At 42.7% G+C, this 23,735-nt stretch overlaps 1 protein-coding gene and 1 long non-coding RNA gene across 5 annotated transcripts in view; one reads left to right on the top strand and one right to left on the bottom strand.

Annotated features, from left to right (window-relative positions):
* The window catches only part of APLP2 (amyloid beta precursor like protein 2), a 72,922-nt gene extending 53,763 nt beyond the window's left edge, over positions 1 to 19,159 (bottom strand). The window contains exon 1 of one of the 4 annotated variants that reach the window (XM_004052441.5): positions 18,842 to 19,159. In XM_004052441.5, coding sequence (XP_004052489.1) covers positions 18,842 to 18,946 — 105 coding nt within the window. In that variant the 5' untranslated portion in view covers positions 18,947 to 19,159. The remainder of the gene's footprint in view (positions 1 to 18,841) is intronic. The other 3 variants (XM_004052440.5, XM_004052442.5, XM_019035917.4) reach the window with 3 other exon arrangements.
* A 123-nt stretch (positions 19,160 to 19,282) lies between these two features.
* Positions 19,283 to 21,046, top strand: LOC129525520 (uncharacterized). Its single transcript, XR_008669883.2, has 2 exons — positions 19,283 to 19,461; positions 19,812 to 21,046. It is a non-coding gene; the product is annotated as an uncharacterized lncRNA (long non-coding RNA).
* The last annotated feature ends 2,689 nt before the right edge of the window (positions 21,047 to 23,735 follow it).

The raw sequence follows: 23,735 nt of genomic DNA, 5'->3' as shown, positions 1-23,735 counted from the left end.
AGACAAAAATAGAGGATGGGCATTCCAGAGGGTAACGTGAGCTGGAAGTAAGGATTTTCTATTCATTACCAGGCTGGAAGAATTTTAAGCCCAGAGATTAGGCAGAACCACCTGGGGAGACTGTGCAATGTGAAAAAAAGAAGGGCGTCCCTATTTTCTACAGGTATATTATTAATATTATAAGTTGAGAGTCTATTTCTGAACAAATATCAAAAGAAAAAAAGGACACAAATTATGACTGAGATACTTAAGTTTTTAACAACATTTTATTTTATTTTTCATATTATTTTAAATGTTGTTAAAAACTTAAGTATCTCGGTCATTCTGGAGTGTTTTCTTCATGGACTAGACTGCCTGAGGTCTCAAAATTTAAAGTTAGTGAAGCAGAGAGAGAAGATGACATTTGCTTTTCCTGGAAAACTTCTCTGGAGCAAGCATGAGTATCTGGTGTTGCTTGCTCTACAAACCTTATTTCCTTACAGTTTATATGCCTAGATGATTCTCATTGCTAATTCCTTGTACATGAAGTCCTCAATCATGTCAAGAATGAAGTCAGAGATTTTCCCAAAGATAGACTCTTCAGAGGTCTCTTACTCCCAATTTCAGCTAACTTATTGGAAAACTGTTTCCTTACCAGTGCTTGCAGCCTTCCCTGAACAATGATTTTCTTAAAATTTTATGGTTTTTTCCCCCCTGGAACAATCAAACCATCCCTTCCTTGTCCTAAAAATTCCTTCCTTTGATGACTTACAGATATCACCCAGACCAAGTTTAACCAATTATGCTGAGTGAATGGGGTAATTTTGGGGCCATCTGAATTCAAGTTACAATAATATGCCTCATGCATCCACATTTTGTGACAAGTTCAGCATCTTCACTGACTACACATACACACGGAAAACTACATGTAAAAACTGTTTGGCTGGGAGCTTATCAGGCTTGAGTCTGTGCTCTGTATTTAATCTTTTAAAAGCAATACTTAAAATATTTTAATCTGATTTTAATCTGTCCTGAATACTATTCCTATTGTTTAAAAACAACACTAACCAACATTGAGTTTCGATGACTTTTATCAATTCACAAGATTAATCTTGCAAAACAATAGCCCAGCAGGATATTTTTTTAATGTAGATCCTGAGGAAGCTAATCAAGCCGCAAATAATCATTCTTCTAATAGGAAGTGGCTAGAGGGAAAAACATTCTACAGTATTACACAGAAAGCCTCTTCAGAAGAGGATAAGGGGCAGGGTGGAGTCCAACCAATCGCAGGGCCATTCTGCTATGAAATGTGGTTTTTGGTTCACTTGAAACCTGCCATGGTGTTAAATATTTACTACAAAAGATCATTTCAAACCAACGTTCTCTTTTCCTCGTTTTCAACAAAGGTTGAAAACTCAACTGCCTCTACATCACAGACAGGGAATGGGGAGCTAGAGGGTAAGACAAAAATGGAGACCCATACTCAGCCCCCTCGGGGAGACCACAGGCTCTCTCTTCACCAACTGAAGCGGGGCTGCCGCTACTTAGCCCCTGCTGCCAGATGTTCTAATTTCTTTAAAATCAGAGCGGAATTTTTATATTAAAACCCATGATCTTTGGAAATGGATATATTTACTTTGAATTTAAGACACAAGGAAGGTCAAACGGTAACAGCCAAATAAAACACAAGGACAGGTCACATTCTGCCTGCAGACTGCAGGTCTTCAACCTCAACTTTAGGTTACGTACTAGGTATGACAGTGAGGACGCTGATGACAGTTACTCTAAAAGAATAAAATTCACCAAACACCTTACACTCAAAAGCCATAGTGTAAACTAAAATTAATTGTATTCTGTTAATTACTAATTTACAATAATTAACTTTAAAGCTCTATGGCATTTGAGGGTTAGAAGACAGTATTGTTATGACAAGACTACCTAAAACAATCTACAGATTCAATGCAATACTTAATAGCCCAACAGGGTTTTGTTTTGTTTTTTCACAGAAAGAGAAAAATCCATCTTAAAATTCATATGAAATCACACAATCTTGAGATGGAAGACTCATACTTCCTGATTTCAAAACTTACTACGAAGCTACAGTAATCAAACAGCGTGATATTGGCATAAAGACAGACATTTGGAATAGAGAGCCCAGAAATAAATCCTCACGTTTGGTCAATTGATCTGCCAGGACAATTGAACGGCGATGCAACAAATGTTGCAGAGACTGGATAGCAACTTGCAGAAGAGTGAAGCTGGACCCTTACCTTAAACCATATACAAAACTGAACCCAAAATGGATCAAAGACCTAAGCTTAAGAGCTAAAACTATAAAACTCTTAGCTTAGAAGAAGACTTAGGAGAAAAGCTGCACAACATTATATTTCATAACGATTTCTTAAAAATGACACCAAAACTACAGGCAACAAAAGAAAAAAATAGATAAACTGGAATTCATCAAAGTTAAACTTTTGTGCATCAAAGGACACTACTGAGAGTGAAAACACAAACCGCAGAATGACAGAAAATATCTACAAATCACATATCTAATTAACATCCAGAATATATAAAGAACTCCAACAACTCAACAATAGCAACAAAACAATCTAATTTGAAAATGGGCCAAAGACTTCAATAGACATTTTTCCAAAGAAGATATAAAAATGGTCAACATGAAAAGATACTCAACATCACTAGTTATTAGAGAAATGCAAATCAAAACAATAAGATACTGCTCCACGCCCATTAGGATAGCTATTATTTGAAAAAGGAAAATAACTGTTGGCAAGGATGTGGAGAAATTGGAACCTTTGTCCACTGTCAGTGGGACTGGAGAACAGTAAAGTCACTGTGGAAAACAGTTTGGCAATTTCTCAAAAATTTAAACACAGAATTACTATATGATCCAGCAGTTTCACTTCTTAGTAAATATCCGAAAGAACTGAAAGCAGCGACTCCCATATCTACATGTACACCAATTTTCATAGCAGCACTGTTTACAGCAGCCAAAGGTAGAAACACCCCAAGTGTCCATTAACAGATGAATGAACAAAATGTGGTATATATGCACAATGGAATATTACTCAGTCTCGAAAAGGAATGGAATTCTGATGCACAAGCCTTGAAAATATATGAAATACACCAAACTCAAAAGGACATATTGAATGATTTCACTTACTTGAGCCCCAGAATAGGCAAATTCATAGATCACCAGGGGCTGGGGGATCCAGGGGAATAGAAAGTTAGTGTCTAATGGGTACAGGGTTTCTGTATGGATGAAAAAGTACTGGAAATGGACAGCGGGGATGGTTGTACAACGTTGTGGATGTCCTTAATGCCACCGAATTGTACACTTAAAAATAGTTAAAATGAAAATGTTCCCTCTTCAATATTTTGGAAGACTATGAGAAGGACTAGTGTTAATTCTTCCTTAATGTTTAGTAGAATTCTCCAGTGAAGTCATCTGGTCCTGAGCTTTCCTTAGCTCGAAGTTTTTTGGGGTTTTTTTGTTTGTTTTTTGGTTTTTTTTTTGAGATGGAGTCTCGCTCTGTTGCCCAGACTGGAGTTCACTGGCACAATCTCAGCTCACTGCAACCTCTGCCTCCCAGGTTCAAGCGATTCTCCTGCCTCAGCCTCCGGAGTAGCTGGGATTACACACACGTACCACCATGCTTGGCTAATTTTTTTGTATTTTTAGTAGAGACGGCGTTTCACCATATTGGCCAAGCTGGTCTCAAACTCCTGACCTCAGGTGATCAACCCACCTCGGCCTCCCAAAGTGCTGGGATTACAGGCATAAGCCACCGCACTCAGCCTGTTGGGAGGTTTTTGATTACTGACTCAATCTTCTTATTTGTTACTGATCTGCTCAAGTTTTCTATTTCTTCATGATTCAGTCTTGGTAGTTTGCACGTTTTTAGAAATTTACCCATTTCTTCTAGGTTATCCAATTTTTTGGCATACAACTGCTCATAATAGTCTCATGATACTTTTTATTTTCATGGTATCAATTATAATGTCTCCTCTTTCATATCTGATTTTGTGTCTTCTGTTTTTCTTAGTCTAGCCAAGGGTTTGTCAATTTTGCTTATCTTTTCAAAAACCCAACTCTTACTTTGATTTTTTCTATTGTTTTTTTTCTATTCTGTTGCAAATTATTTTCCTCCTTCTGCTCACTTTGGGATTAGCTTATTCTTTTCCTAGTTTGAGGTGTACAATTAGGCTGTTTGAGATCTTTCTTATTTTTTAATGTAGGCATTTACTGCTATAAACTTCCCTCTCAGTGGTGCTTTTGCTGCATCCCAAGGGTTTTGGTATGTTGTGTTTTCATTCGTTCAAAACATCATCTAATTTCCCATTTGATTTCTTCTTTGGCTCAATGGTTAAGACTGCTGTTTACCAAGGGTGTGTTTAATTTCCACCCATGAAGCCAGCATTACCCTAACAACAAAATAGGATTAAGACACTACAAAAAAAAGAACACTATAAGCCAATATCCCTGATAATCACAGACGCAAAGGTTGTCAACAAAATACTAGCAAACTGAATCAGACAACACATTAATAAGATCATACACCTGGATCAAGTGGGATTTATCCCTGGGATGCAAGAATGGTTTAACACATACAAACCAAAAAATGTGGCATATCACATTAACAGAATGAAGGACAAAAATCATATGATACCCTTAAAAGATGCAGAAAAAGCATTTTTTTTTTTTTTGAGACGGAGTCTCGCTCTATCGCCCAGGCTGGAGTGCAGTGGTGCAATCTCGGCTCACTGCAAGCTCCACCTCCCAGGTTCATGCCATTCTCCTGCCTCAGCCTCCCGAGTAGCTGGGTCTACAAGCACCCGCCACCACGCCTGGCTAATTTTTTGTATTTTTAGTAGAGACAGGGTTTCACCGTGTTAGCCAGGATGGTCTCAATCTCCTGACCTCGTGATCCGCCTGCCTCGGCCTCCCAAAGTGCTGGGATTACAGGCGTGAGGCACCGCGCCCGGCCGAGAAATCGGAACTCCTGTATGCTGCTGGTGAAAAAATGGTGCAGCCACTATAGAAAATAGTAGAAGGTTCTTAAAAAATTAAAAGTAGAATTATCATATGATGTATCAATCTCACATCTGGGTATACAGCAAAAGAATTAAACTCATTATCCCAGACAGATATACGCATTCCCATGTTCACTGCAGAATTACTGACAATAGCCAAGACATGGAAACAACCTAAATGTCCATTGAGAGATGAATGGATAAGGAAAATATGATATATACATAAAATGGAATACTGTTCAGCCTTAAAAAAAATGTAAATTCTGCCACATTCAACAACATGGATGAACCTGGAGGACATTATGCTAAGTAAAATAAACAAGTCACAAAAAGACAAGTACTGCATGATTCCCCTTATATGGGATATCTAAAATAATCAAATTCACAGAACTGTCACTGACACAGGCTGAAGGGAGGAAAAAACAGTTGCTATTCAACAGGTATAAAGTTTCCGTTTTGCAAGATGCATAAGTTCTAGAGATTTGCTGTATAACATTTTGTCTACAGTTAACAATACTGCATTGTGCACTTAAAAATTTAGATCTCATGTTAAGTGTTCTTACCACAAAAAAAAAAATGTTTTAAGGCAGGGCTTGGTGGCCCACACCTGCAATCACAGCACTTGGGGAGGCCAAGGCAGGACTGCTTGAGGCCACGAGTTCAGGACCAGCTTGGGCAAGAGAGCAAGTCCCCATCTCCACAAAAAAAATGTTTAATTACCCAGGCATGATGGCTCAATGCCTGTGATCCCAGCTACTTGGGAGGCTGAGGTGTGAGAGTCATTTGAGCCCAGGAGGTTGAAGCTCTAGTGAGCTATGATTGTGCCACTGCACTCTGGCCTGGACAACAGTGTGAGACCATGTCTCAAAAAAAAAAAAAAAAAAAGAAAAAAGAAAAGTTTCAGTGGTTAATATATTTTGTTATGTATATTTTACCATATACACAAAAAGATCTGTAGACTTTAGGCTATTCAATTTAGAAAATGCTTACGTCTTGTGGCTAACGTGTAAAACATCTGGAAGGAAACACTATAAATCAGTAAGAAAACAGATAACCTAGATTTTAAAAATCTGTATATGAAAAGCTTCCCCCCTCTCTCTTTCTGGGGATGCTGTCTATAGGCAATGAGTCTGACATACTGTCACAGGCTTTCCTACAATACAGCCTCTAACAAAACTAGGCTGTCCCAAATGCACCAACACCTGCAGTGGCGTGTGCCCAGGCTGACTTAGAGGGCTTCATGCTGGGAGACCAGGAGTTCTTATGAGGTTATTCAAAACAAAACACATGGCATCGGGGCCTACAGTGGTTCCATTTGTTTTGTGTTTGTGACCAGATCAAACGTGCTCTCCTTACTGACAAGCAGAAAATCAGTGTGAAAGTAGTAAAAGCACAAGCACAGAGTCAGAAAATTAAATTAAAAACTGAGACCGGATGAGGTGGCTCACGCCTGTAGTCCCAGCACTTTGGGAGGCCTAGGCGGGTGGATCACCTGAGGTCAAGAGTTCAAGACCAGCCTGGCCAACATGGTGAAACCCCGTCTCTACTAAAAATACACAAATCAGCTGGGCGTGATGGCGGGCACCTGTAATCCCAGCTGCTCAGGAGGCTGAGGCAGGAGAATCGCTTGAACCTGGGAGGCAGAGGTTGTAATGAGCCAAAATCGTGCCACCGTACTCCAGCCTGGGCGACAAGAGCAGAACTCCACCTCAGAAACAAACAAACAAAAAATGAAGTTTTGAATAATAAAAATTAAAAGGCTAAATTAATAAAATCTGTATGAGAAGACTGGAAAAGTGTTGACTACCATCTCTCCAACAGAAGAAGTTTCTAGTTATTATATTATCTTAGGAACCACACAGTGCCTTCAGCTATGGTGTTATTTGTTCTGTCACAGTGCCCTACATATGGCAATTCCATAAATGTTTGCTAATAATGATGACTATGAAAAGCCTCAAATGAACCAATTTCCACAAAGTCTTCCACTTTTGATCAAGTCCTTTCCAGAGGTTCTTTTAAATGCCAATTTGGGATATAGCTACAATGATTTTTTTTTTTAAAGATATCCACAGTATGCTGTTTACATTAGAGAAGAATGAGAAACATACATGTTCAGTTATAAAAGAATCAAATAAATTACAAAATAGGCAGTCCTCTACTTTCACATAAGGTATATTTCTGTAAACATGAACAAGTTACAAACATATGCATGTTATTTGGGGATTCTGCTACTAGCAAGCTAATAATTTATCAGATCCCAATTACTTCCAGTGTTTTAGGGAGGAAAACACCCTTGAAAATTTATTTCCAGCATTTTATAGGCATTCCTTAATTTTTTTCCACATAATTGAGCCCACTGAGTATTTAAGTAAGTTCAAATAAACTACCTAGAAAAACACCAAAAAAGTACCAGTTATCACCATGTGCTTATCAATAAAATAAACATTTTCCCTCCTTTTTATCACCCTTATAAAATGAGGGTAAAATATTCAAGTAACAGTTCAATACTACTGCAAATATCCAATCACTGGCTAGTAGGCAACATCCCTATGCAATAACTCAAAATGTTCATACAATAGTTTAGTTACTCAAATCCAAATTCACAGTATGAATACCTATAGGGATGAATGTTGTACATTTAAAATTGCAGAGTGTTCAAAAGCCCCAAACCATGAAGCACGATCCCAAAAAAAGCTATACACGTTACAAAATATGTAATGACCTGGGAATTATTCAATATGTTAAATGAAGAAAAAAACGGGTTATACACACATAAGGGGGAATCTACTCTTTTGTTTTTTGGAGGGTTTGTTTTTTGTTTCGGTCAAAACTGTATTTTCTAAATTTTTTGTAATAACTTGGAGAACTTAAAGGTTTGGAGTTTGTAGCTCAAAGCATATGAATCTAGAAAGATAAATCCGACGGCCGGGCCCGGTGGCTCACGCCTGTAATCCCAGCACTTTGGGAGGCCGAGGCAGGTGGATCAGGAGATTGAGACCATCCTGGCTAACACAGTGAAACCCCATCTCTACTAAAAATTAAAAAATATTAGCCAGGCGTGGTGGCGGGCAACTGTAGTCCCAGCTACTTGGGAGGCTGAGTCAGGAGAATGGCGTGAACCCGGGAGGCAGAGCTTGCAGTGAGCCGAGATCACGCCACTGCACTCCAGCCTGGGCAACAAAGCAAGACTCCGTCTCAAAAAAAAAAAGAAAGATAAATCAGAAACTGACAGGACTCCACAGAGTTCAGCTTACAGTCATCACAGTCCAGGAACTTACAGTTAGATCCTGGATTGCTAGTGTCCTCAGGCTCCCGGTAGAATGAAAATTTTTGTCTGGAACACACATTAGCCTAGACCTCAAATTAATCAATCTGTAAGCACCTGTATAAATAAAATGTCTGGCCGGGCACGGTGGCTCATGCCTGTAATCCTAGCACTTTGGGAGGCCAAGGTGGGTGGATCACTTGAGGTCAGGAGTTTGAGACCAGCCTGGCCAACATGGTGAAACCCCATCTCAACTAAAAATACAAAAATTAGCCAGGCATGGTGGCTGGCGCCTGTAATCCCAGCTACTCAGGAGGCTGAGGCAGGAGGCACCTGAACCCAGGAGGCAAAGGTTGAGCCAAGACCACACCACTGCACTCCAGCCTGGTCAACAGGGTAAGAGTCCGTCTCAAAAAATAATAATAGTAATAAAGGCAATGCTCTCTTCTCCCAAAACTTAGGAGGCTATTAACTTTGAAATCAGAACTTGACAAGTGTACTACAAAAAGAGAAAAATTACAGGTCAAACTCACTTATTAGCAAAGAGGCAAAACTCCTGAACAAAATTTTTGCAAACCAAATCCAGAAAATAAACAAACCAAGTTTGGTTCATTTCAGGAATGCAAAGTTTCCTACATACTGCACTATCAAAATTAAATTCATATGATCATCTTATACTTGGCAAAAAAAGATGTCTGAAAAAAACTCAACATTCATTCATGACAAGAATCTTTGGCAAACTTAGAATATAAACTCCTCCTTGTCTGATAAAGGATCTGGTATCCACCAAAAAACTACGAGTATCATATAAATTGCAAAAACAGTTTCCCTCTGAGAGAAGTCAGACTAAGATACTAGCTATTATCTTTTCTATCTGAACATTTTAGCTGGGGCAGCAAAGCAAGAAGAAGAAATAAAAGTTACAAGGATTGAATGGAAAGAAATAGAACTGTCACAATTCACAGAATATACTCAGAAAAATTTAAAGTTACAGATAAATTATTATAATTAGTATACATGTTTAGCAAGATTACTGGATACAAGGTCAATCTGAAAAATATCAATTGTATTTTTCACCACCACACAAACCAACAACAAAAAATCTTAAAGATGCCATTTATAATAGCATAAAAAAGATGAAATGACTATGAATAAATCTAACAAAAGATACACAAGATCTCTATGCAGAAATCTACCAAACATTGAAGGCAGGATTATAGAGGGCCTAAATAAAACACATGTCATGGGCCGGGCGTAGAGGCTCACACCTATAATCCCAGCACTTTGGGAGGCCAAGGCAGGAGGATCATCTGAGGTCAGGAGTTTGAGACCAGCCTGACCAACATGGTGAAACCCCATCTCTACTATAAATACAAAAATTAGCCTGGCATGGTGGTGGGTGCCTGTAATCCCAGCTACTCAGAAGGCTGAGGCAGAAGAATCGCTTGAACCCGGGAGACAAAGGTTGCAGTGAGCAGAGACTGTACCACTGCACTCCAGCCTGGATGACAGAGCAACAACCTGTCTCAAAAATAAATAAATAAATAAATAAATAAAATACATGTCATGTTCCCGGATTGGAAAACTCGGTATTTGAAAAATGTCAATTTTCCCCCAATTAAACTATAGACCCAAAGCAAAATCAAAATTCTAACAAGAAGCTGTTTTGGTAAAATGTGGCAAATTTATGTGAAAAGAAAAAGGTTAAGGGAAGAGCTAAGATGCTATTCAAGACGAGCAAGGTAGAAGGGCTTGATCTACTAAATATAAAATCTTATTATATAATAATTAAGACAATGTGGAGTTGGTGCAAGGATAAACAAAGAGACCAATGGAATAGAAGGGAGAACCCAGGAACAGATTCACACACAGGGAGATACTTGATTACAAGGGTGACAGAGCCGAGCAGAAGGGAAAGGATGACCTTGACAATAAATGGTGCAGGCCAGATATCCATAAGGAAAAAAACAGAAATGAAATGGCCCTTAACTTCACCTCTACACAAAAATCCAGATAAATTATAGCTCCAAAAGCGAAAGGCAAAACAACAAAGTTCCCCATTGACAATATAGGAGACTATCATTATATCCTCAGGGTAGGAAAAGACTTCTCAAACAGGATACAAAAAGCACCTACCATAACAAAAAAAAAAAAAGACAAGACTAAAAAATTAGACATTAAAATTAAGAACTTCTTCAAAAGACAGCACTAAGAGAGTGAAAAGGCAAACCACAGAGAGAACAGCATTATCTTAATAACCTCAAAGTGGAAACAACTCAAACGTCCATCAACAGCAGAACAAACTGCGTGGTTTATTCATATAATGGAGTACTATGCAGCAACGGAAATGAGTGAGCCACAGCTACACTCAATGCACGTGGCTGTCAAAAATGTGTCTAGTGAATGAGACCAAATGCATAAAAATACATATGGAATGATTCCACTTATATGAAGCTAAAAAAAAAAAAAAGAAAGAAAGAAAAACTGAACTACAGTGTTTAGGGACGAATGCATGGGAGGTAATACTATAAGGAAATACAAAAAGTGATACCATAAAGTCAGAGGAGCAGTTACTCCTGAGCAAGGAAGGAAAGGAGATACTGGCCATGTTTTATTTCTTGACCTCAGTGGTAGTTACACAAGTGTTTCATTTACAAAAACACACTGAGCTTTTTTTTTCTTTTGTGTACTTTTAAATTTTGAAAAGCTCAAAAATACTCAAGGGCTTTCAATAGTGGGTAGAAGCAGCAAGGGTGGCTGCCACTTTCCTGATAAGGGGCTATCTTTACTTTCAGTTCAAACAGCTTGACATTCTTACCTTCTAAAATCATCACAGTATGCACAGATAACTAACACTATGTGTTGATAAATATGTTACAACTCTAATAACAGCCTAAGCAAATGTAATGAAAATATGAATGGAAATGTAAACTCCTAATTCAAGAGTTACTTCTGGAAAGTTCAAATGAGGCTTTTATTGGTAATGTTATATTTCTGTATCCAGTGGGTTTTTTTTTTTTTTTTAAGGCTAAAACATACATGAGAAATGTTAAGATTCAACAAAACTGGGGGCTGGACATAAGGGTCTGTTTTACATGTTTAACTATCCTATGTGGGGAATGCTCATAATTAAAGGGAGTAAAATAAAAGCTCTAATAGTTCACCTCTCCGGGTAAAAAGCCTGCTTCAGCCTAAGCAAGTTACATGTTTAGCCTTCCAGAGACAAAGCATAAAATATGTGAAAATACTAACGATCCTTACTACCACCACTAATGTCACATTTTCTTATCTAGGCGAAATACCTCCCTCACAGTCCACTCACCTGTCATGTCAAATTTTTCACATTCTTCACCATTCCAGTCATTCTCTTCTGGATAGCATTATCCCTTTAAAATGATAGCATTATCCCAGATCTAACAAATGCATTGTGATGTCTCAGATGTCTCCATTTTGCCAGCTAACTTTTAACCCACAGATAATTTCTTCAGAAGAAATTACTTCTTTCTCTTTCAGCCATCCCAGCTACATAACTTCCCAGACAGGGAATGCCCCTGTAGCAGACACTGGGTTCTCACCAACATCCACAGCTTTCTTTTCCAACCAGGCCCAAATTTTTCTTTTTAGTAAGAGGTATCACCATCTGATAAGCCCAACCTGATTCGAGGCTGCACCCTCCTCCTCCTGGCCACATGCTTCCGAAAGCAGGCCCTGAGAAGTCAAAGCCTGTGGAGGCAGTACCATTCCCCTTGCCAAGGCTTGCTTTGGCTAGAAGCATCTGATACACTTCTATCCAGTGACATCTGAGGGGTCTTATGCTGGTGGGCTTTGAGAAAGGTTTCTTCACTCTTAAAAGGAGATATACAGGAAGAGACTATCTCTTCCTCCTCTGGACATTATCGTATCAGAGCATGTCCCTGGAGTTAATTCCACAACCACTGGGGAGTGTGCCCAAGGAAGGCAGGGTAGGAAGGCGGTGGGGACAGCTCAATTAAGCAACCTTTTAGGTGCCCCACTCCACACACAAAATAGTTTTTTTCTGGACCACAATCTTACCCCCATCACACTGGTCACTGGCCACTGATTGAGTATCTGGTGCTGGCAGCCTTCTCTCTTCCAAATAATCCCACACCTTGATTTTGATAAAAATCTCTACAGGGAACCGTAACTTCTTTTCTTAAAACTTTAGGTCAGAATACAAAAATGACACAACTTACTACTAAAAAAAGAGAACTTGCACATAATATAAAAAGACGCAAAAGAGCTGGGCCCGCGGTGGCTCATGCCTGTAATCCCAGCACTTTGGGAGGCTGAGGCGGCTGGATTGCTTGAGGTCAGGAGTTCGAGACCAGCCTGGCCAACATGGTGAAACCTTGTCTCTACTAAAAATATAAAAATTAGCCGGGCATGGTGGCGCACACCTGTAATCCCAGCTACGCAGGAGGATGAGGCACGAGAATCGCTTGAACCCAGGAGGCGGAAGTTGCAGTGAGCCAAGATGGCACCACTGCACTCCAGCCTAGATGACAGAGTGAGACTCGGTCTCAAAACAAACAAACAGAAAGGCCCAAAAAGTTTTTAAAAATCAGTGAATATCATTTGAATGATGCAAAAGAAAAAAATAAATCAATGGAAAATGTAAAACATCAAAGTCCCCTGTAATTACATACTTCAAAGGGTCACTGTTAACCATATGGTTTACATTGGTTCATAATATATCAGAACTTGTATGAAATTAGTTCCTTTTAAGGGAAACACTCATACCAGGTTTTGGTAATGGGAAAGACAGGTAGACATGAGTAAAAAGAAATCTGCATCCAAAAGGGAAACATGAACCACGCTGACAGGACAGAGCAGTAGGCTTAGATAGGATGGGCAGACTCCTTCCCCTGGTCGAGCTGTGTGATGTTCAACCCTCAGCCTCTACCGACTCCCTTTTTAGGTAGGGATAAGAATACCAAATTCACCAGACTGTTAGGGACTTATGGAGATAAATTACCCGAAGAGTTTGTTTTGTTTTTCTCTCCTTGTACATTAGAATCATCCGGGGAGCTTTCGAAACTGAGCATCCCAGAGGTACTCAACGACAATCTCTGGGGTTAGGGCCTAGAAATCATACACGAGTGTGTTTCGCAAAGTAAAAAGCACTATCCACATTTGGTTTTACTACTGTACTGTTTAGCACCTAGCACAGAACCATGTAACAGGTTTAATAAATACTAGTAGGATGAATTACAAATGAAAGTCAGCTAATTTTCTAATCTTCATCTTTAAAAAAAATAGATTAGTTATGTTTTAAAAGATCTCATTTTGAACAACAGATCTTGGCCGAATGTGGTGGTATGCACTGTACTCCTAGATATTCGGGAGGCTGAGGCAGGAGGATCACTTGAGCCCAGGAGTTTGAGGCCGCAGTGAGCCACGGCTGTGCCACTGCACTCCAGCCTCAGTAAGAGTGAGACCCTGTCTCAAAAAATAAAAAATAAAAATAAAGACTTCACGATGCTTAGGTAAGAAAAATTCCCTCAGCAAAAGCAATTATTAGTTGTACTTAACACAAAGGACTGGAACTCATTTCTACTTGAATGTGCCTACATAGTCCACTTTCCATCTTAGGCCATAAATCAAGGTACAATACACTAAATTTAATTAAACTTCAAGGTAATCTAGTTTATCTCACTAAAAATCAACCCATGAAAATTGAATTATAGGCAATTTAGAATTCTCTCTCAACTGGCCCCTCCATGGAAACTACAATTACTGTACAAAGATTTACCCCCACTTTTTGTCACAAGGAAAACATTATTTTCTTTGAGTAGTTCATGTTAGCATAATTCGAAATAATCATTGTTAGGTGCTGGCTTCAATATGCAGTATGTGCCATTTTTATAAAATTTATGTACATGACCTATCTATTAACAGAAGGGTATACAACATTACAGTAAGGTTTCCCTGGGGAATAAGATTTTAGGTCATTTTTCATTTCTTATTGGTTATCTGTACTTTTAAATTTCTTACAATGAATATGTACTACCTATAGAATTCTTCTTCTGTTATTTTAGAAAGAAAATCCAAAAGCCTGATAATTTAGTAAGGGTAAACAGAATTAAACAATCTTGAAAGGGGCCAGGTGTGGAGGCTCACGCCTGTAATCCCAGCACTTTGGAAGGCCAAGGCAGGCAGATCACAAGGTCAGAAGTTTGGAACCAGCCTGGCCAATATGGTGAAACCCTGTCTCTACTAAAAATATAAAAATGAGCCAGGCATGGTGGTGGGCTCCTGTAATCCCAGCTACTCTGGAGGCTGAGGCAGGAGAGTCGCTTGAACCTGAAAAAAGGAGGCTGCAGTAAGCCGAGATCATGCCAGTGCACTCCAGCCTGGGCGACAGAGTGAGACTCTATCTCAAAAAAGAAAAACAAAACAACAACAACAAAAAAAACATGTTTTCAAATGCTATAAAGAAGATGATTGGGTCAACAAACTAACTAGAAAACCGACAGCAGATAAGATCCAAGTATTGTATCAATGTTAAATTTCATTAGGTTGATGACTGTACTAAGCCTATGTAAGACAATGTCTTTGGCTCTTAGAAAATATATACTGAAGTTCTCAGGGGTAAAGGGGATGGGGGATGACATATGCAACTTACTCTCAAATAATTTGGCAAAAAATGCAGTAATAAAGCAAATGTGACTAGAAGAAATGTTAACAATTGGTGAATCTGAGTAAAGGGTAAGAAAATTGTACAATTTTTGCGTTTTTATAAGATTAAAGTTATTTCTTTTTTTTGTTTATTTTTGTTTTCTTTTGAGATGGAGTCTCGCTCTGTTGCCCAGGCTGGAGTGCAGTGGTGTGATCTCGGCTCACTGTAACCTCCACCTCCCAGATTCTCCTGCCTCAGCCTCCTGAGTAGCTGGGATTACAGGCGCACGCCATCTCGCCCAGCTAATTTTTGTATTTTTAGTAGAGACGGAGTTTCACCATGTTGCTCAGGCTGGTTTCGAACTCCTGACCTCGTGATCCACCCACGTCGGCCTCCCAAAGTGCTAGGATTACAGGCGTGAGCCACCGTGCCTGGTGATTAATTTCTAAGTAAAACAGTTTTAATTGAAAAAGTTTAAAAATCAACACATTCAAAATTGTTCTAACAAAAATACTTAAGAGCATGTCGGGCCAACTTCTAGCAAGACTTTATTTGGAAAAATATAGGAACATATTAAAAAATTCTGCTAATAAAAACATATGCAGGACCAACTTTAAGCAAAATTTTAAATCAGCACCATCTAACAGAAATACAATGTGAGCCACATACACAGTATTAAATTTTCTAGGAACCATATTAGAGTTAAAAGAAACAAGTGAAATTAATTTTAATGTTTTATTTAGCCCATGTCTAAAGTATTGTTTCAATTTAGTCAATACAAAAATTGAGATTTTAATTTTTCTGTATTAAATCTTCAAAATCTGATGTGTATGTTATACTTCCAGTACATCTCAATTCAGAAGCTAAATTTTCATAGGAAATACTTGATCTACATTTAGATTTCATAAAATGTACAGTTTAAAAGTAAATTCGCATAACCAAATTATTTCAGTTAAAAGTTTTCCAACCACTGAATCAGATTTTAAATGTAAACTTAAATTAATTAAAATTAAATAAAATGAAAAATTCACTCCTCAGTCACACTAGTCACCCTACAGGCTCAATAACCACATGTGGCTTGTGGCTACACCCTGGGAAAGCCTGGCTTTAGATGGTAAAACAAATTCCCTCTACAAAAGGAGGAACTAATTGATAAAACTGAAGTTTATCGTATTTATCAAAAGATTTTTAAAACATAGTTATGATAAAAATAACAGGCCGGGCGCTGTGGTTCATGCCTGTAATCCCAGCACTTTGGGAGGCCAAGGCAGGCGGATCACCTGAGATCAGGTGTTCCAGACCGGCCTGGCCAACATGGTGAAACCCTGTCTCTACTAAAAATACAAAAATTAGCTGGGCGTGGTGGCAGGCGCCTGCAATCCCAGCTACTTGGGAGGCTGAGGCAGGAGAATCGCTTGAACTCGGAAGGCGGAAGTTGCAGTGAGCCCAGAGATCCCACCATTGCACTCCAGCCTGGGACAGAGCGAGACTCCGTATCAAAAAAAAAAAAAAAAGACGATATTCCTATCAGAAGCACACCAAGGTTTCTCTCCAAGGTACAATTAGACACCTCCCATACCACCTGTCAGAAACACCAACACAAAGCCTTCTCTACTCTGCCTCAGTTGACATCCTTTAATTTGGGTTTGAGTATCCAGAAAACTGGCAATCAAATGGCCTTCTTTCTTTCAAATGTGACAGAACAAACTCAAGTTCCGGTTCTCAGGAGCCTAGTCATCCACTGCACAGTATGCGGGGTTTCAGCACAATACTGTCTCAGTCCCAAATGGGAGCATGCACACAGGAGAACTTGTCTCGGATTTAAGAGAGGAAGTGACCCTGAGTCCAGAGGTGAGCTTTTTTTTTTAAACAGGTGTAAGAGATTAATTCAGTCAACACCAAGCAACACTAAAGATCTGCCAATCAATAATTCTGTGCCAAGCAACTTGATCAGGGATTTGGCCAGAATCCCTTTGGCTAATCTCAATCAGGGCCTTCCCAAAGACATCCTGATTTAGGCCACTCTCATCTAAATTAAGCTTCGACAGTCCCTTGCCTGACAGCAAATAAACAAAATCAAATTATATTCATATGAATAAAATTCTGATAGCTTGACAAAAGGCCCCTTGAAAGATCATTTGGTAAGTGTGAGCAAAAATACAGCTCCAAAGAACAGGAGTTGCCATAAAACCATTTTTCAGAAATGTTTAATTCCTACTTTCTTCAGCCATACTTTTCAACTGAACAACGCTGTGGCTAACAATCAAACTTAATACACAACAACGAATTCTCATATTATTTTTTCCCGCTACACAAGTATTAACGAATTCTTTAAAACTGCTGAGTCTTCTACTGTGAATTCACTAATGCCTCAAATTACTCATAGCAGTGGGAAGTGGAGTGCGAGTGTGAACGATGGTTTCTGACACCCGACCCACTAGTGAAGTCCCATCTTCCATACGAAAGCCTTTATTTATTCTCCCCATCTCACTCACCTAGCTGTTTTCATGCGACATATCAGGGATCACAGATACAACTCTGACCATTGTGTGGACACACTGAAACAATCGCAATCCAAAATCCTCTGTAGATAGACGTTAACTATTTCTCTTTAAAGCTGAACTCCTTTCTTACCCTCGCAGTCACAAAGCTTTAAACTGGATGAATACAAAGGTTTTAAGCCGTTCCATCAGAGAGGCTTTTTATTAGATTTATTTTTACCCGTGGAAATACTTGAACATTCTGTAGAAGTAAATATATTCTAAACCTGAGGTCTTTAAAAGAAAGCTCTCAATTAATGCCCAATCAAATCCAGTCTTCAGGTCTCTCTGAAATTAGCTAAGTATGCAGAAACCAATTGTAATTTTTAAAAGAGCGAAGAGGGAGAAGAAATAAACGACACAAGAACTACACATTCCAGACCAGCAGTTCAAGCACCACTTCGAGAAGGGAAGTAAAGATCAAGCCCGCCGTCTCCCTCGGCCACAGCAGGGCTCCTCCAAGGCTGCCCGCTCCGGCCCGCACCGCGGACCCCGCCGCCCCCGCCCCCTCCCGCGGCCTCCCCAACCCCCGGCCCAGCCGCTTCGCCTTTCTCGCAGCGGGGATGCTCAGGGTGCGACCTCGAAGCACAACCACTGATGGAATTCTGACACCGAAAGAGGACGATTTTTCCAACAGTTCACACGCCTTCGCGGGCACCTTCCCTACTCACTGAAACCCTCACGAAAGCGGTCAACGCACCCAGAGCGGGTTTCCTCGGTCTACGGACGCAGGCAAACAGCGCCACTTAAAAAATGCGCGTCCGCGCCCCGGCCCCAGGCGGCAGAGGGAGCAGCGGGCGGCCTGGCGCGGGAGCTCCCCCGGGGCTCGCAGCATCCCTGCCGCGCGCGAAGGCCGGGGCCGCGTCCACCTGGCAACAAAGGCGAAGCCCGCCGCTCGCAGGTGGGAGGCCCGGAGCCGAGGCCCCGGTGCCGCGCGAGGGAGCGTACGGGGTCCGCGCGGGGCCGCCCCTGGAGAGAGCCCAGCCGCGGACTCCGGCGGGAGAGGAGCGCCCTGGCGTTGTCCCGGGGGAGGGCGGGGCGGGCGCCCGGGGGCACTGGGTCCCCGGAGGAGGTGGCGGCGCCGCGGGCGGGTTGGGGGCTGGGGCGGCCGAGGCGGACGGCCGCCCCCAGCAGCCCCGACGCCTTTCATTTGGCCTCTGCGGCGGCTGAGGCAGCCCGACCTCCAGCGCTAAGCACTGCGCCAAGCAGGGACGGGCGGGGGAGGGTGCGCCAGACCCGCCGCAGAGCCGGACCCCCCGCGCCGCACCCCCGGCCCGCCCTGCCGCGGACCCCGCTGCCCGCCCGCAGGCCGCGCTCCTCCGGCGGGCGAAGGAGACGACTCTCCGGCGTTCGCCCGGTCCCCACCTCGATGTAGCCGGCCAGCGCCGAGGCAGGCGCCGTGAGCCCCACCAGCAGCAGAAGCAGGAGCCTGCCCGTGCCTGCGGCGGCCGCGGTCCCGGTGGCCGCCATCCCTCGCCGGGTCGCTCTAGCGCGCGGCTCTCAAGCTCACACACTCGTACTCCTCGCTTAGCACACCGCGACCCAGAAGCATCTGAAGCCAGTTCGCCGCCGCCCCGGGGGTTTTACACCAACCGGAACTGACTTCATATTACCACGCCCTCCTTCTGCGGCTCCCAATGCCGGCCCGCAGAACCCCCTCAAGACCCCGCCCCCTTGCGGTCCAGACCCAATCAGGGGATGGAAGAGCCTGCTCCTCCCGCCCGGTCCAACCGCGCGCCCCCCGCCCGGCCCCGCCCCCGGCCGCGGATGGCCCCGCCCCCGCTCCGGACCCTGTGGCCGCCAGGCGCGGGGGCGTGCGCGCGGCGGGTCTGGGGCCGCAACCATGCGGGCGCGGGGCTGGCTCTGGCCTCCGCCCCCCGGCGCGGTTATCTGTCCCTGCTGCGCTGGTCCGTCAGCCTTCAGCCTCCCGATACGGGCACGCCCCGCTCCCCTGCCCCTGCTGGGCATTCTTCAGACTCCTTTGGGTACCGCCCTCTTTTTGATTCTGGAAATGGTTTTATTAAAAACAGGATGAATTAGGAGTCCGGGACGGTCTGCCAACGGCCGTCCCCCGAGGCAGGGGGAGGACCGCAGGAGGCAGCCATCGTCCTCCCCCGAGCCCTACTCAGGGCGCGCCTCTCCCGCGCTGCTCCGCCCAGGCCTCTCCGCCGGGTCCTCGCCTCTGAGCCCGGCCGCGCTCCGCACGCTTGGCCTCCGGTCCTTAGGCCTCTTGCCGACCCTTCCTTCCCAGCGGTTGCCCAGGCAGGGATAGAGACCAGGGGTGCAAGAACCACGCCGGCCTCACAGCCCAGGCCCCCTTCCTCGTGTGTTTTAGGAAGAGATCACGCCGCTTCTTCGGTTGAGACGCACTAGCGGGAGAGCTGCTACTCTGCCTTCCTGCTCCGCGGCATTTCCACTTCACTAGAGAAAAACGTCCTGCTGCCCCATTTAGCAATTGGCACAGCCTCGCCACCGCCAGGGCTCCGCTGGCCTTGTTTCCTTTCAGTCGCCTGTGAGTTAGGTACTGCCTTCTGAGAGACCTGGACTAGTCCCTTCAGGTTCAACTAAATGCATAACACAACCCTACCCCCAGGACGCTGACAATATAAAGGAAGAGACTGTCCGCAGAGTAGACGAGTGCGCCTGTAAGAACTCGGGATTTTCCAGCCTTACTCTGCACCACTCTCCCCTACATGCCCAGTTCCCTGTGGGTAAACTGGCTCTGCCCGATTCCTCCAAGACGACACCTTTCCATTCCACAGCCCTTCCTAACACTCTTCCTGCGCCTGCAATGTCCTCTCCCCAACATCTACCCGTTGGAAGCATTTTCACTGTTCCTCGGCTCAGTCGGCTGAAATATCGCTTCTGATTGCTCAGAGGGATGTTTCCCACTGTGGCACTCGCTCCCTAGTTATTCCATACCTCTCTCAGGCCACTGACAAGACTTGGGTGTGTCATGCCGCAGTGCCCCTCACAGTGCAGTCCTCGATAAATGTTTGCCCGGTGTTATTGAACCCAGTTATCTTGGGTGCTGATACTAGTTCTGGAACTGGCATGAATTTGGCTCTTGCTATGGACCCAATTTTGTCCCCACCCCTAATGTGTGTGCCGAAGCGCTGAACCCCAGTGTGATGGTTATTTGTAAATGGGGCCTTTGGGAGGTAATCGGATTTGGATGAGGTCATGGAGGTAGCAGGTCATGATGGGATGAGTGCCTTTATTAGGAGAGACACCAAAGAGCTTGCTTTTTTCTCACACTCTCTGTCCCCTACCCCCAACCTCAGCCCTCACCTCCCTCCTCCATGTGCGAACACAGCAAAAAGGCCGCCATCTGCAAACCAGGAAGAGGTCCATCACTGAGGGGCCAAAGTGGCACCTTGAGCTTGGACTTCCCAGGCTTCAAGAACTCTGAAAAATAAATCCCTGTTGTTGAAGCCCCCCAGCCTGTTATTTTGTTGCAGCAGCCAGAGCTGACTGACACAGCCGCATGATCACCGGCAAGTTCCTCCATCGCTTGGGACTCTCTTTTCTTCTCTGTCAAATGTGAATATTAAAACCTGTCTCACTGCACCACTTTGTGTGATTGAACTTAAAATGAATGTACAATAGTGAAAAGCATGAAGTGACTTAAATGTAAGGGGTAGGAGGGTAAAGCCATGTATTACTAAGTGCAGGTTCATCTGCAAGTATGTGGGAAAAGTATCAAGTGACTACCTAAATCCTCATTGAGTTGTTGAGCCTAGGGTAGGACATGCAGCCCCTCTGGGGCCTGTTACCTCACCTACAAAATCAGGGCCTTGAACTCGGGGAAAAGCAAGTGAGATATCTGAGTTCAGTGGCGTGGATATTCATGCTTTGGAGACTGTATCTTCAAGACTGAGCTTTAATATCATGGGATAGTACAAGGAAATACAGGAACATAATTTAGAGGGCCTTCAATCTAAACTTAGGTCTTGAAAGAAGTTTATTTGCATTTTCAAGTTATGGAAGGATCGTTACTAAGAGTTGATAGCCCCATTCATCAACATTCTGTACTTTAAAATGTTACGGTCTTTTTATTAAATGACACTGACAGGAACGTACCTGGTCTTGCAATTCTCAATAATTTTTCATTCCAAATATGCTCATGTCAGTGACCAAGGCTTATGAGTAGTATGTTTTCATTTTATTATCTTTTATGCATAAAAGCAAAAGGACCTAAAATAACCTCCTGGCTGGGCACAGTGGCTCACACCTGTAATCCTAGCACTTTGGGAGACCGAAGCGGGTGGATCACCTGAAGTCAGGAGTTCCAGACCAGCCTGGCCAACATGATAAAACCCTGTCTCTACTAAAAATACAAAAAAAAAAAAAAAAGCTGGGCGTGGTGGCAGGCGCCTGTAGTCCCAGCTACTTCGGAGGCTGAGGCAGGAGAATTGCTTGAGCCCAGGAGGCGTAGGTTGCAGTGAACCGAGATTGTGCCACTGCACTCCAGCCTGGGTAGCAGAGCGAGACTCTTGTCTCACAAAAATAAAAATAACATAAAGTAAAATAGAATAACCTCATGTTTCTTCTACCTTCTTAAGAATCAGACTTTCTCCTAAATCAGCTCTCTTCTATGCACACTTAAGATGTGTGCATTTCCTTGTTGAAAAAAAACAAAGTTGATTTTCCTAAATGTATACTTAACATGAGCAGAACCCTCACATTAATTTGATACTTATTTATCCAATACCTATTCAGGCTAGGTACAGTTGGCTAGGATAATTGCTCCCCAATCAGGATGCTTTTCAAAATCAACTATGGAGTGTATTTTTATTTTGTTTTTGAGACAGTCTCACTCTATTGCCCAAGCTGGAGTGCAGTGGCATAATCACAGCTCACTGAAGCTTTGACCTCCTGGGATCAGGCAATTCTCCAGCCACATACACCACCACGCCCAGCTAATTTTTTTTTTTTTAACACTATGTTGCCCAAGCTGATGTCAAACTTCGGAACTGAAATGATCCCATTGCCTTGGCCTCCCAAAAGGGATTAGAGGAATGAGCCACCGTGCCCAGCCAGGAGTTTATTTTTAAAAGGCACATTTTAAAACCCAATGTCAGAAATTCTAAATCTCTAGTGCTAGGGTGACCTCCAGAAATTGGTATACATTTTTCCACCAGGCCCAGCGGCTTATGCCTGTAATCCCAGCACTTTGGGAGGCCGAGGCGGGTGGATTACCTGAGGTCAGGTGTTCGACACCAGCCTGGCCAACATGATGAAACCCTGTCTCTACTAAAAATAGAAAAATTAGCCGGGCATGGTCGTGGGCGCCTTGAGGCAGGAGAATTGCTTGAACCCGGGAGGCAGAGGTTGCAGTGAGCTGAGATCGCGCCATTGCACTCCACCCTGGGCAACAGAGCGAAACTCTGTCTCAAAAAAAAAAAAAAAGAAAGAAGTTGGTATACACTTTTAAAGCTCTCTGGATAATTCTAACCCACTAATATTCATGAGAACTGCTACTCTGGCATAGTGGTTACTTAATTCTTGAATATCATGGGCTGTGAAAAACACTTCTTAAGTGGAATAACAAAGTTACCAGTTGTTTTTTGTTTTGTTTTCCAAATAATGCATTAAATTAAAACGTAACTGTATTATCACCACCATCTCACTAAAGAAACAACATTTAACAACAACAAAGTCAGGATAGTCATCTTTTGAAATTTAAAAATTGAGGCTGTGGGCGGTGGCTCTCACCTATAATCCTAGCACTTTGGGAGGCCGAGACCGGCAGATCACGAGGTCAGGAGATCCAGATCATCCTGGCTAACACCGTGAAACCCCGTCTCTACGAAAAAAAAAATACAAAAAAATTTCCCGGGCGTGGTGGCAGGTGCCTGTAGTCCCAGCTACTCAGGAGGCTGAGGCAGGAGAATGGCGTGAACCCGGGAGGTAGAGCTTGCAGTGAGCCAAGATCGCACCACTGCACTCCAGCCTGGGCGACAGAGCAAGACTCTGTCTCAAAAAAAAAAAAAAAAAAAAAGAAATTAAAAAATTGGATAACATAACTTTTTGGCAACTTAATACATTGCCTCTGTTGTTGTTGTTTTAATTGCAAATCAGAGTGGTGAATACTTTATAATGGAATGGCCCTGATTTAATATACGTGTTAGAACCCTTGTGGTATGGGAAATAAATATGAATCAATTCTATGCCTTGGCCTATAGCTGATAGCCTTTAAATATCTCCTTCCTTCTACCCAGATTGCCTTTCCCCCTCATCCACAGCTGACTCAGTA

The sequence above is a fragment of the Gorilla gorilla genome, chromosome 9, assembly GCF_029281585.2.
Source record: "Gorilla gorilla gorilla isolate KB3781 chromosome 9, NHGRI_mGorGor1-v2.1_pri, whole genome shotgun sequence".
NCBI lineage: Eukaryota > Metazoa > Chordata > Mammalia > Primates > Hominidae > Gorilla > Gorilla gorilla.
This window is presented reverse-complemented; position numbering and strand designations above follow the sequence as displayed.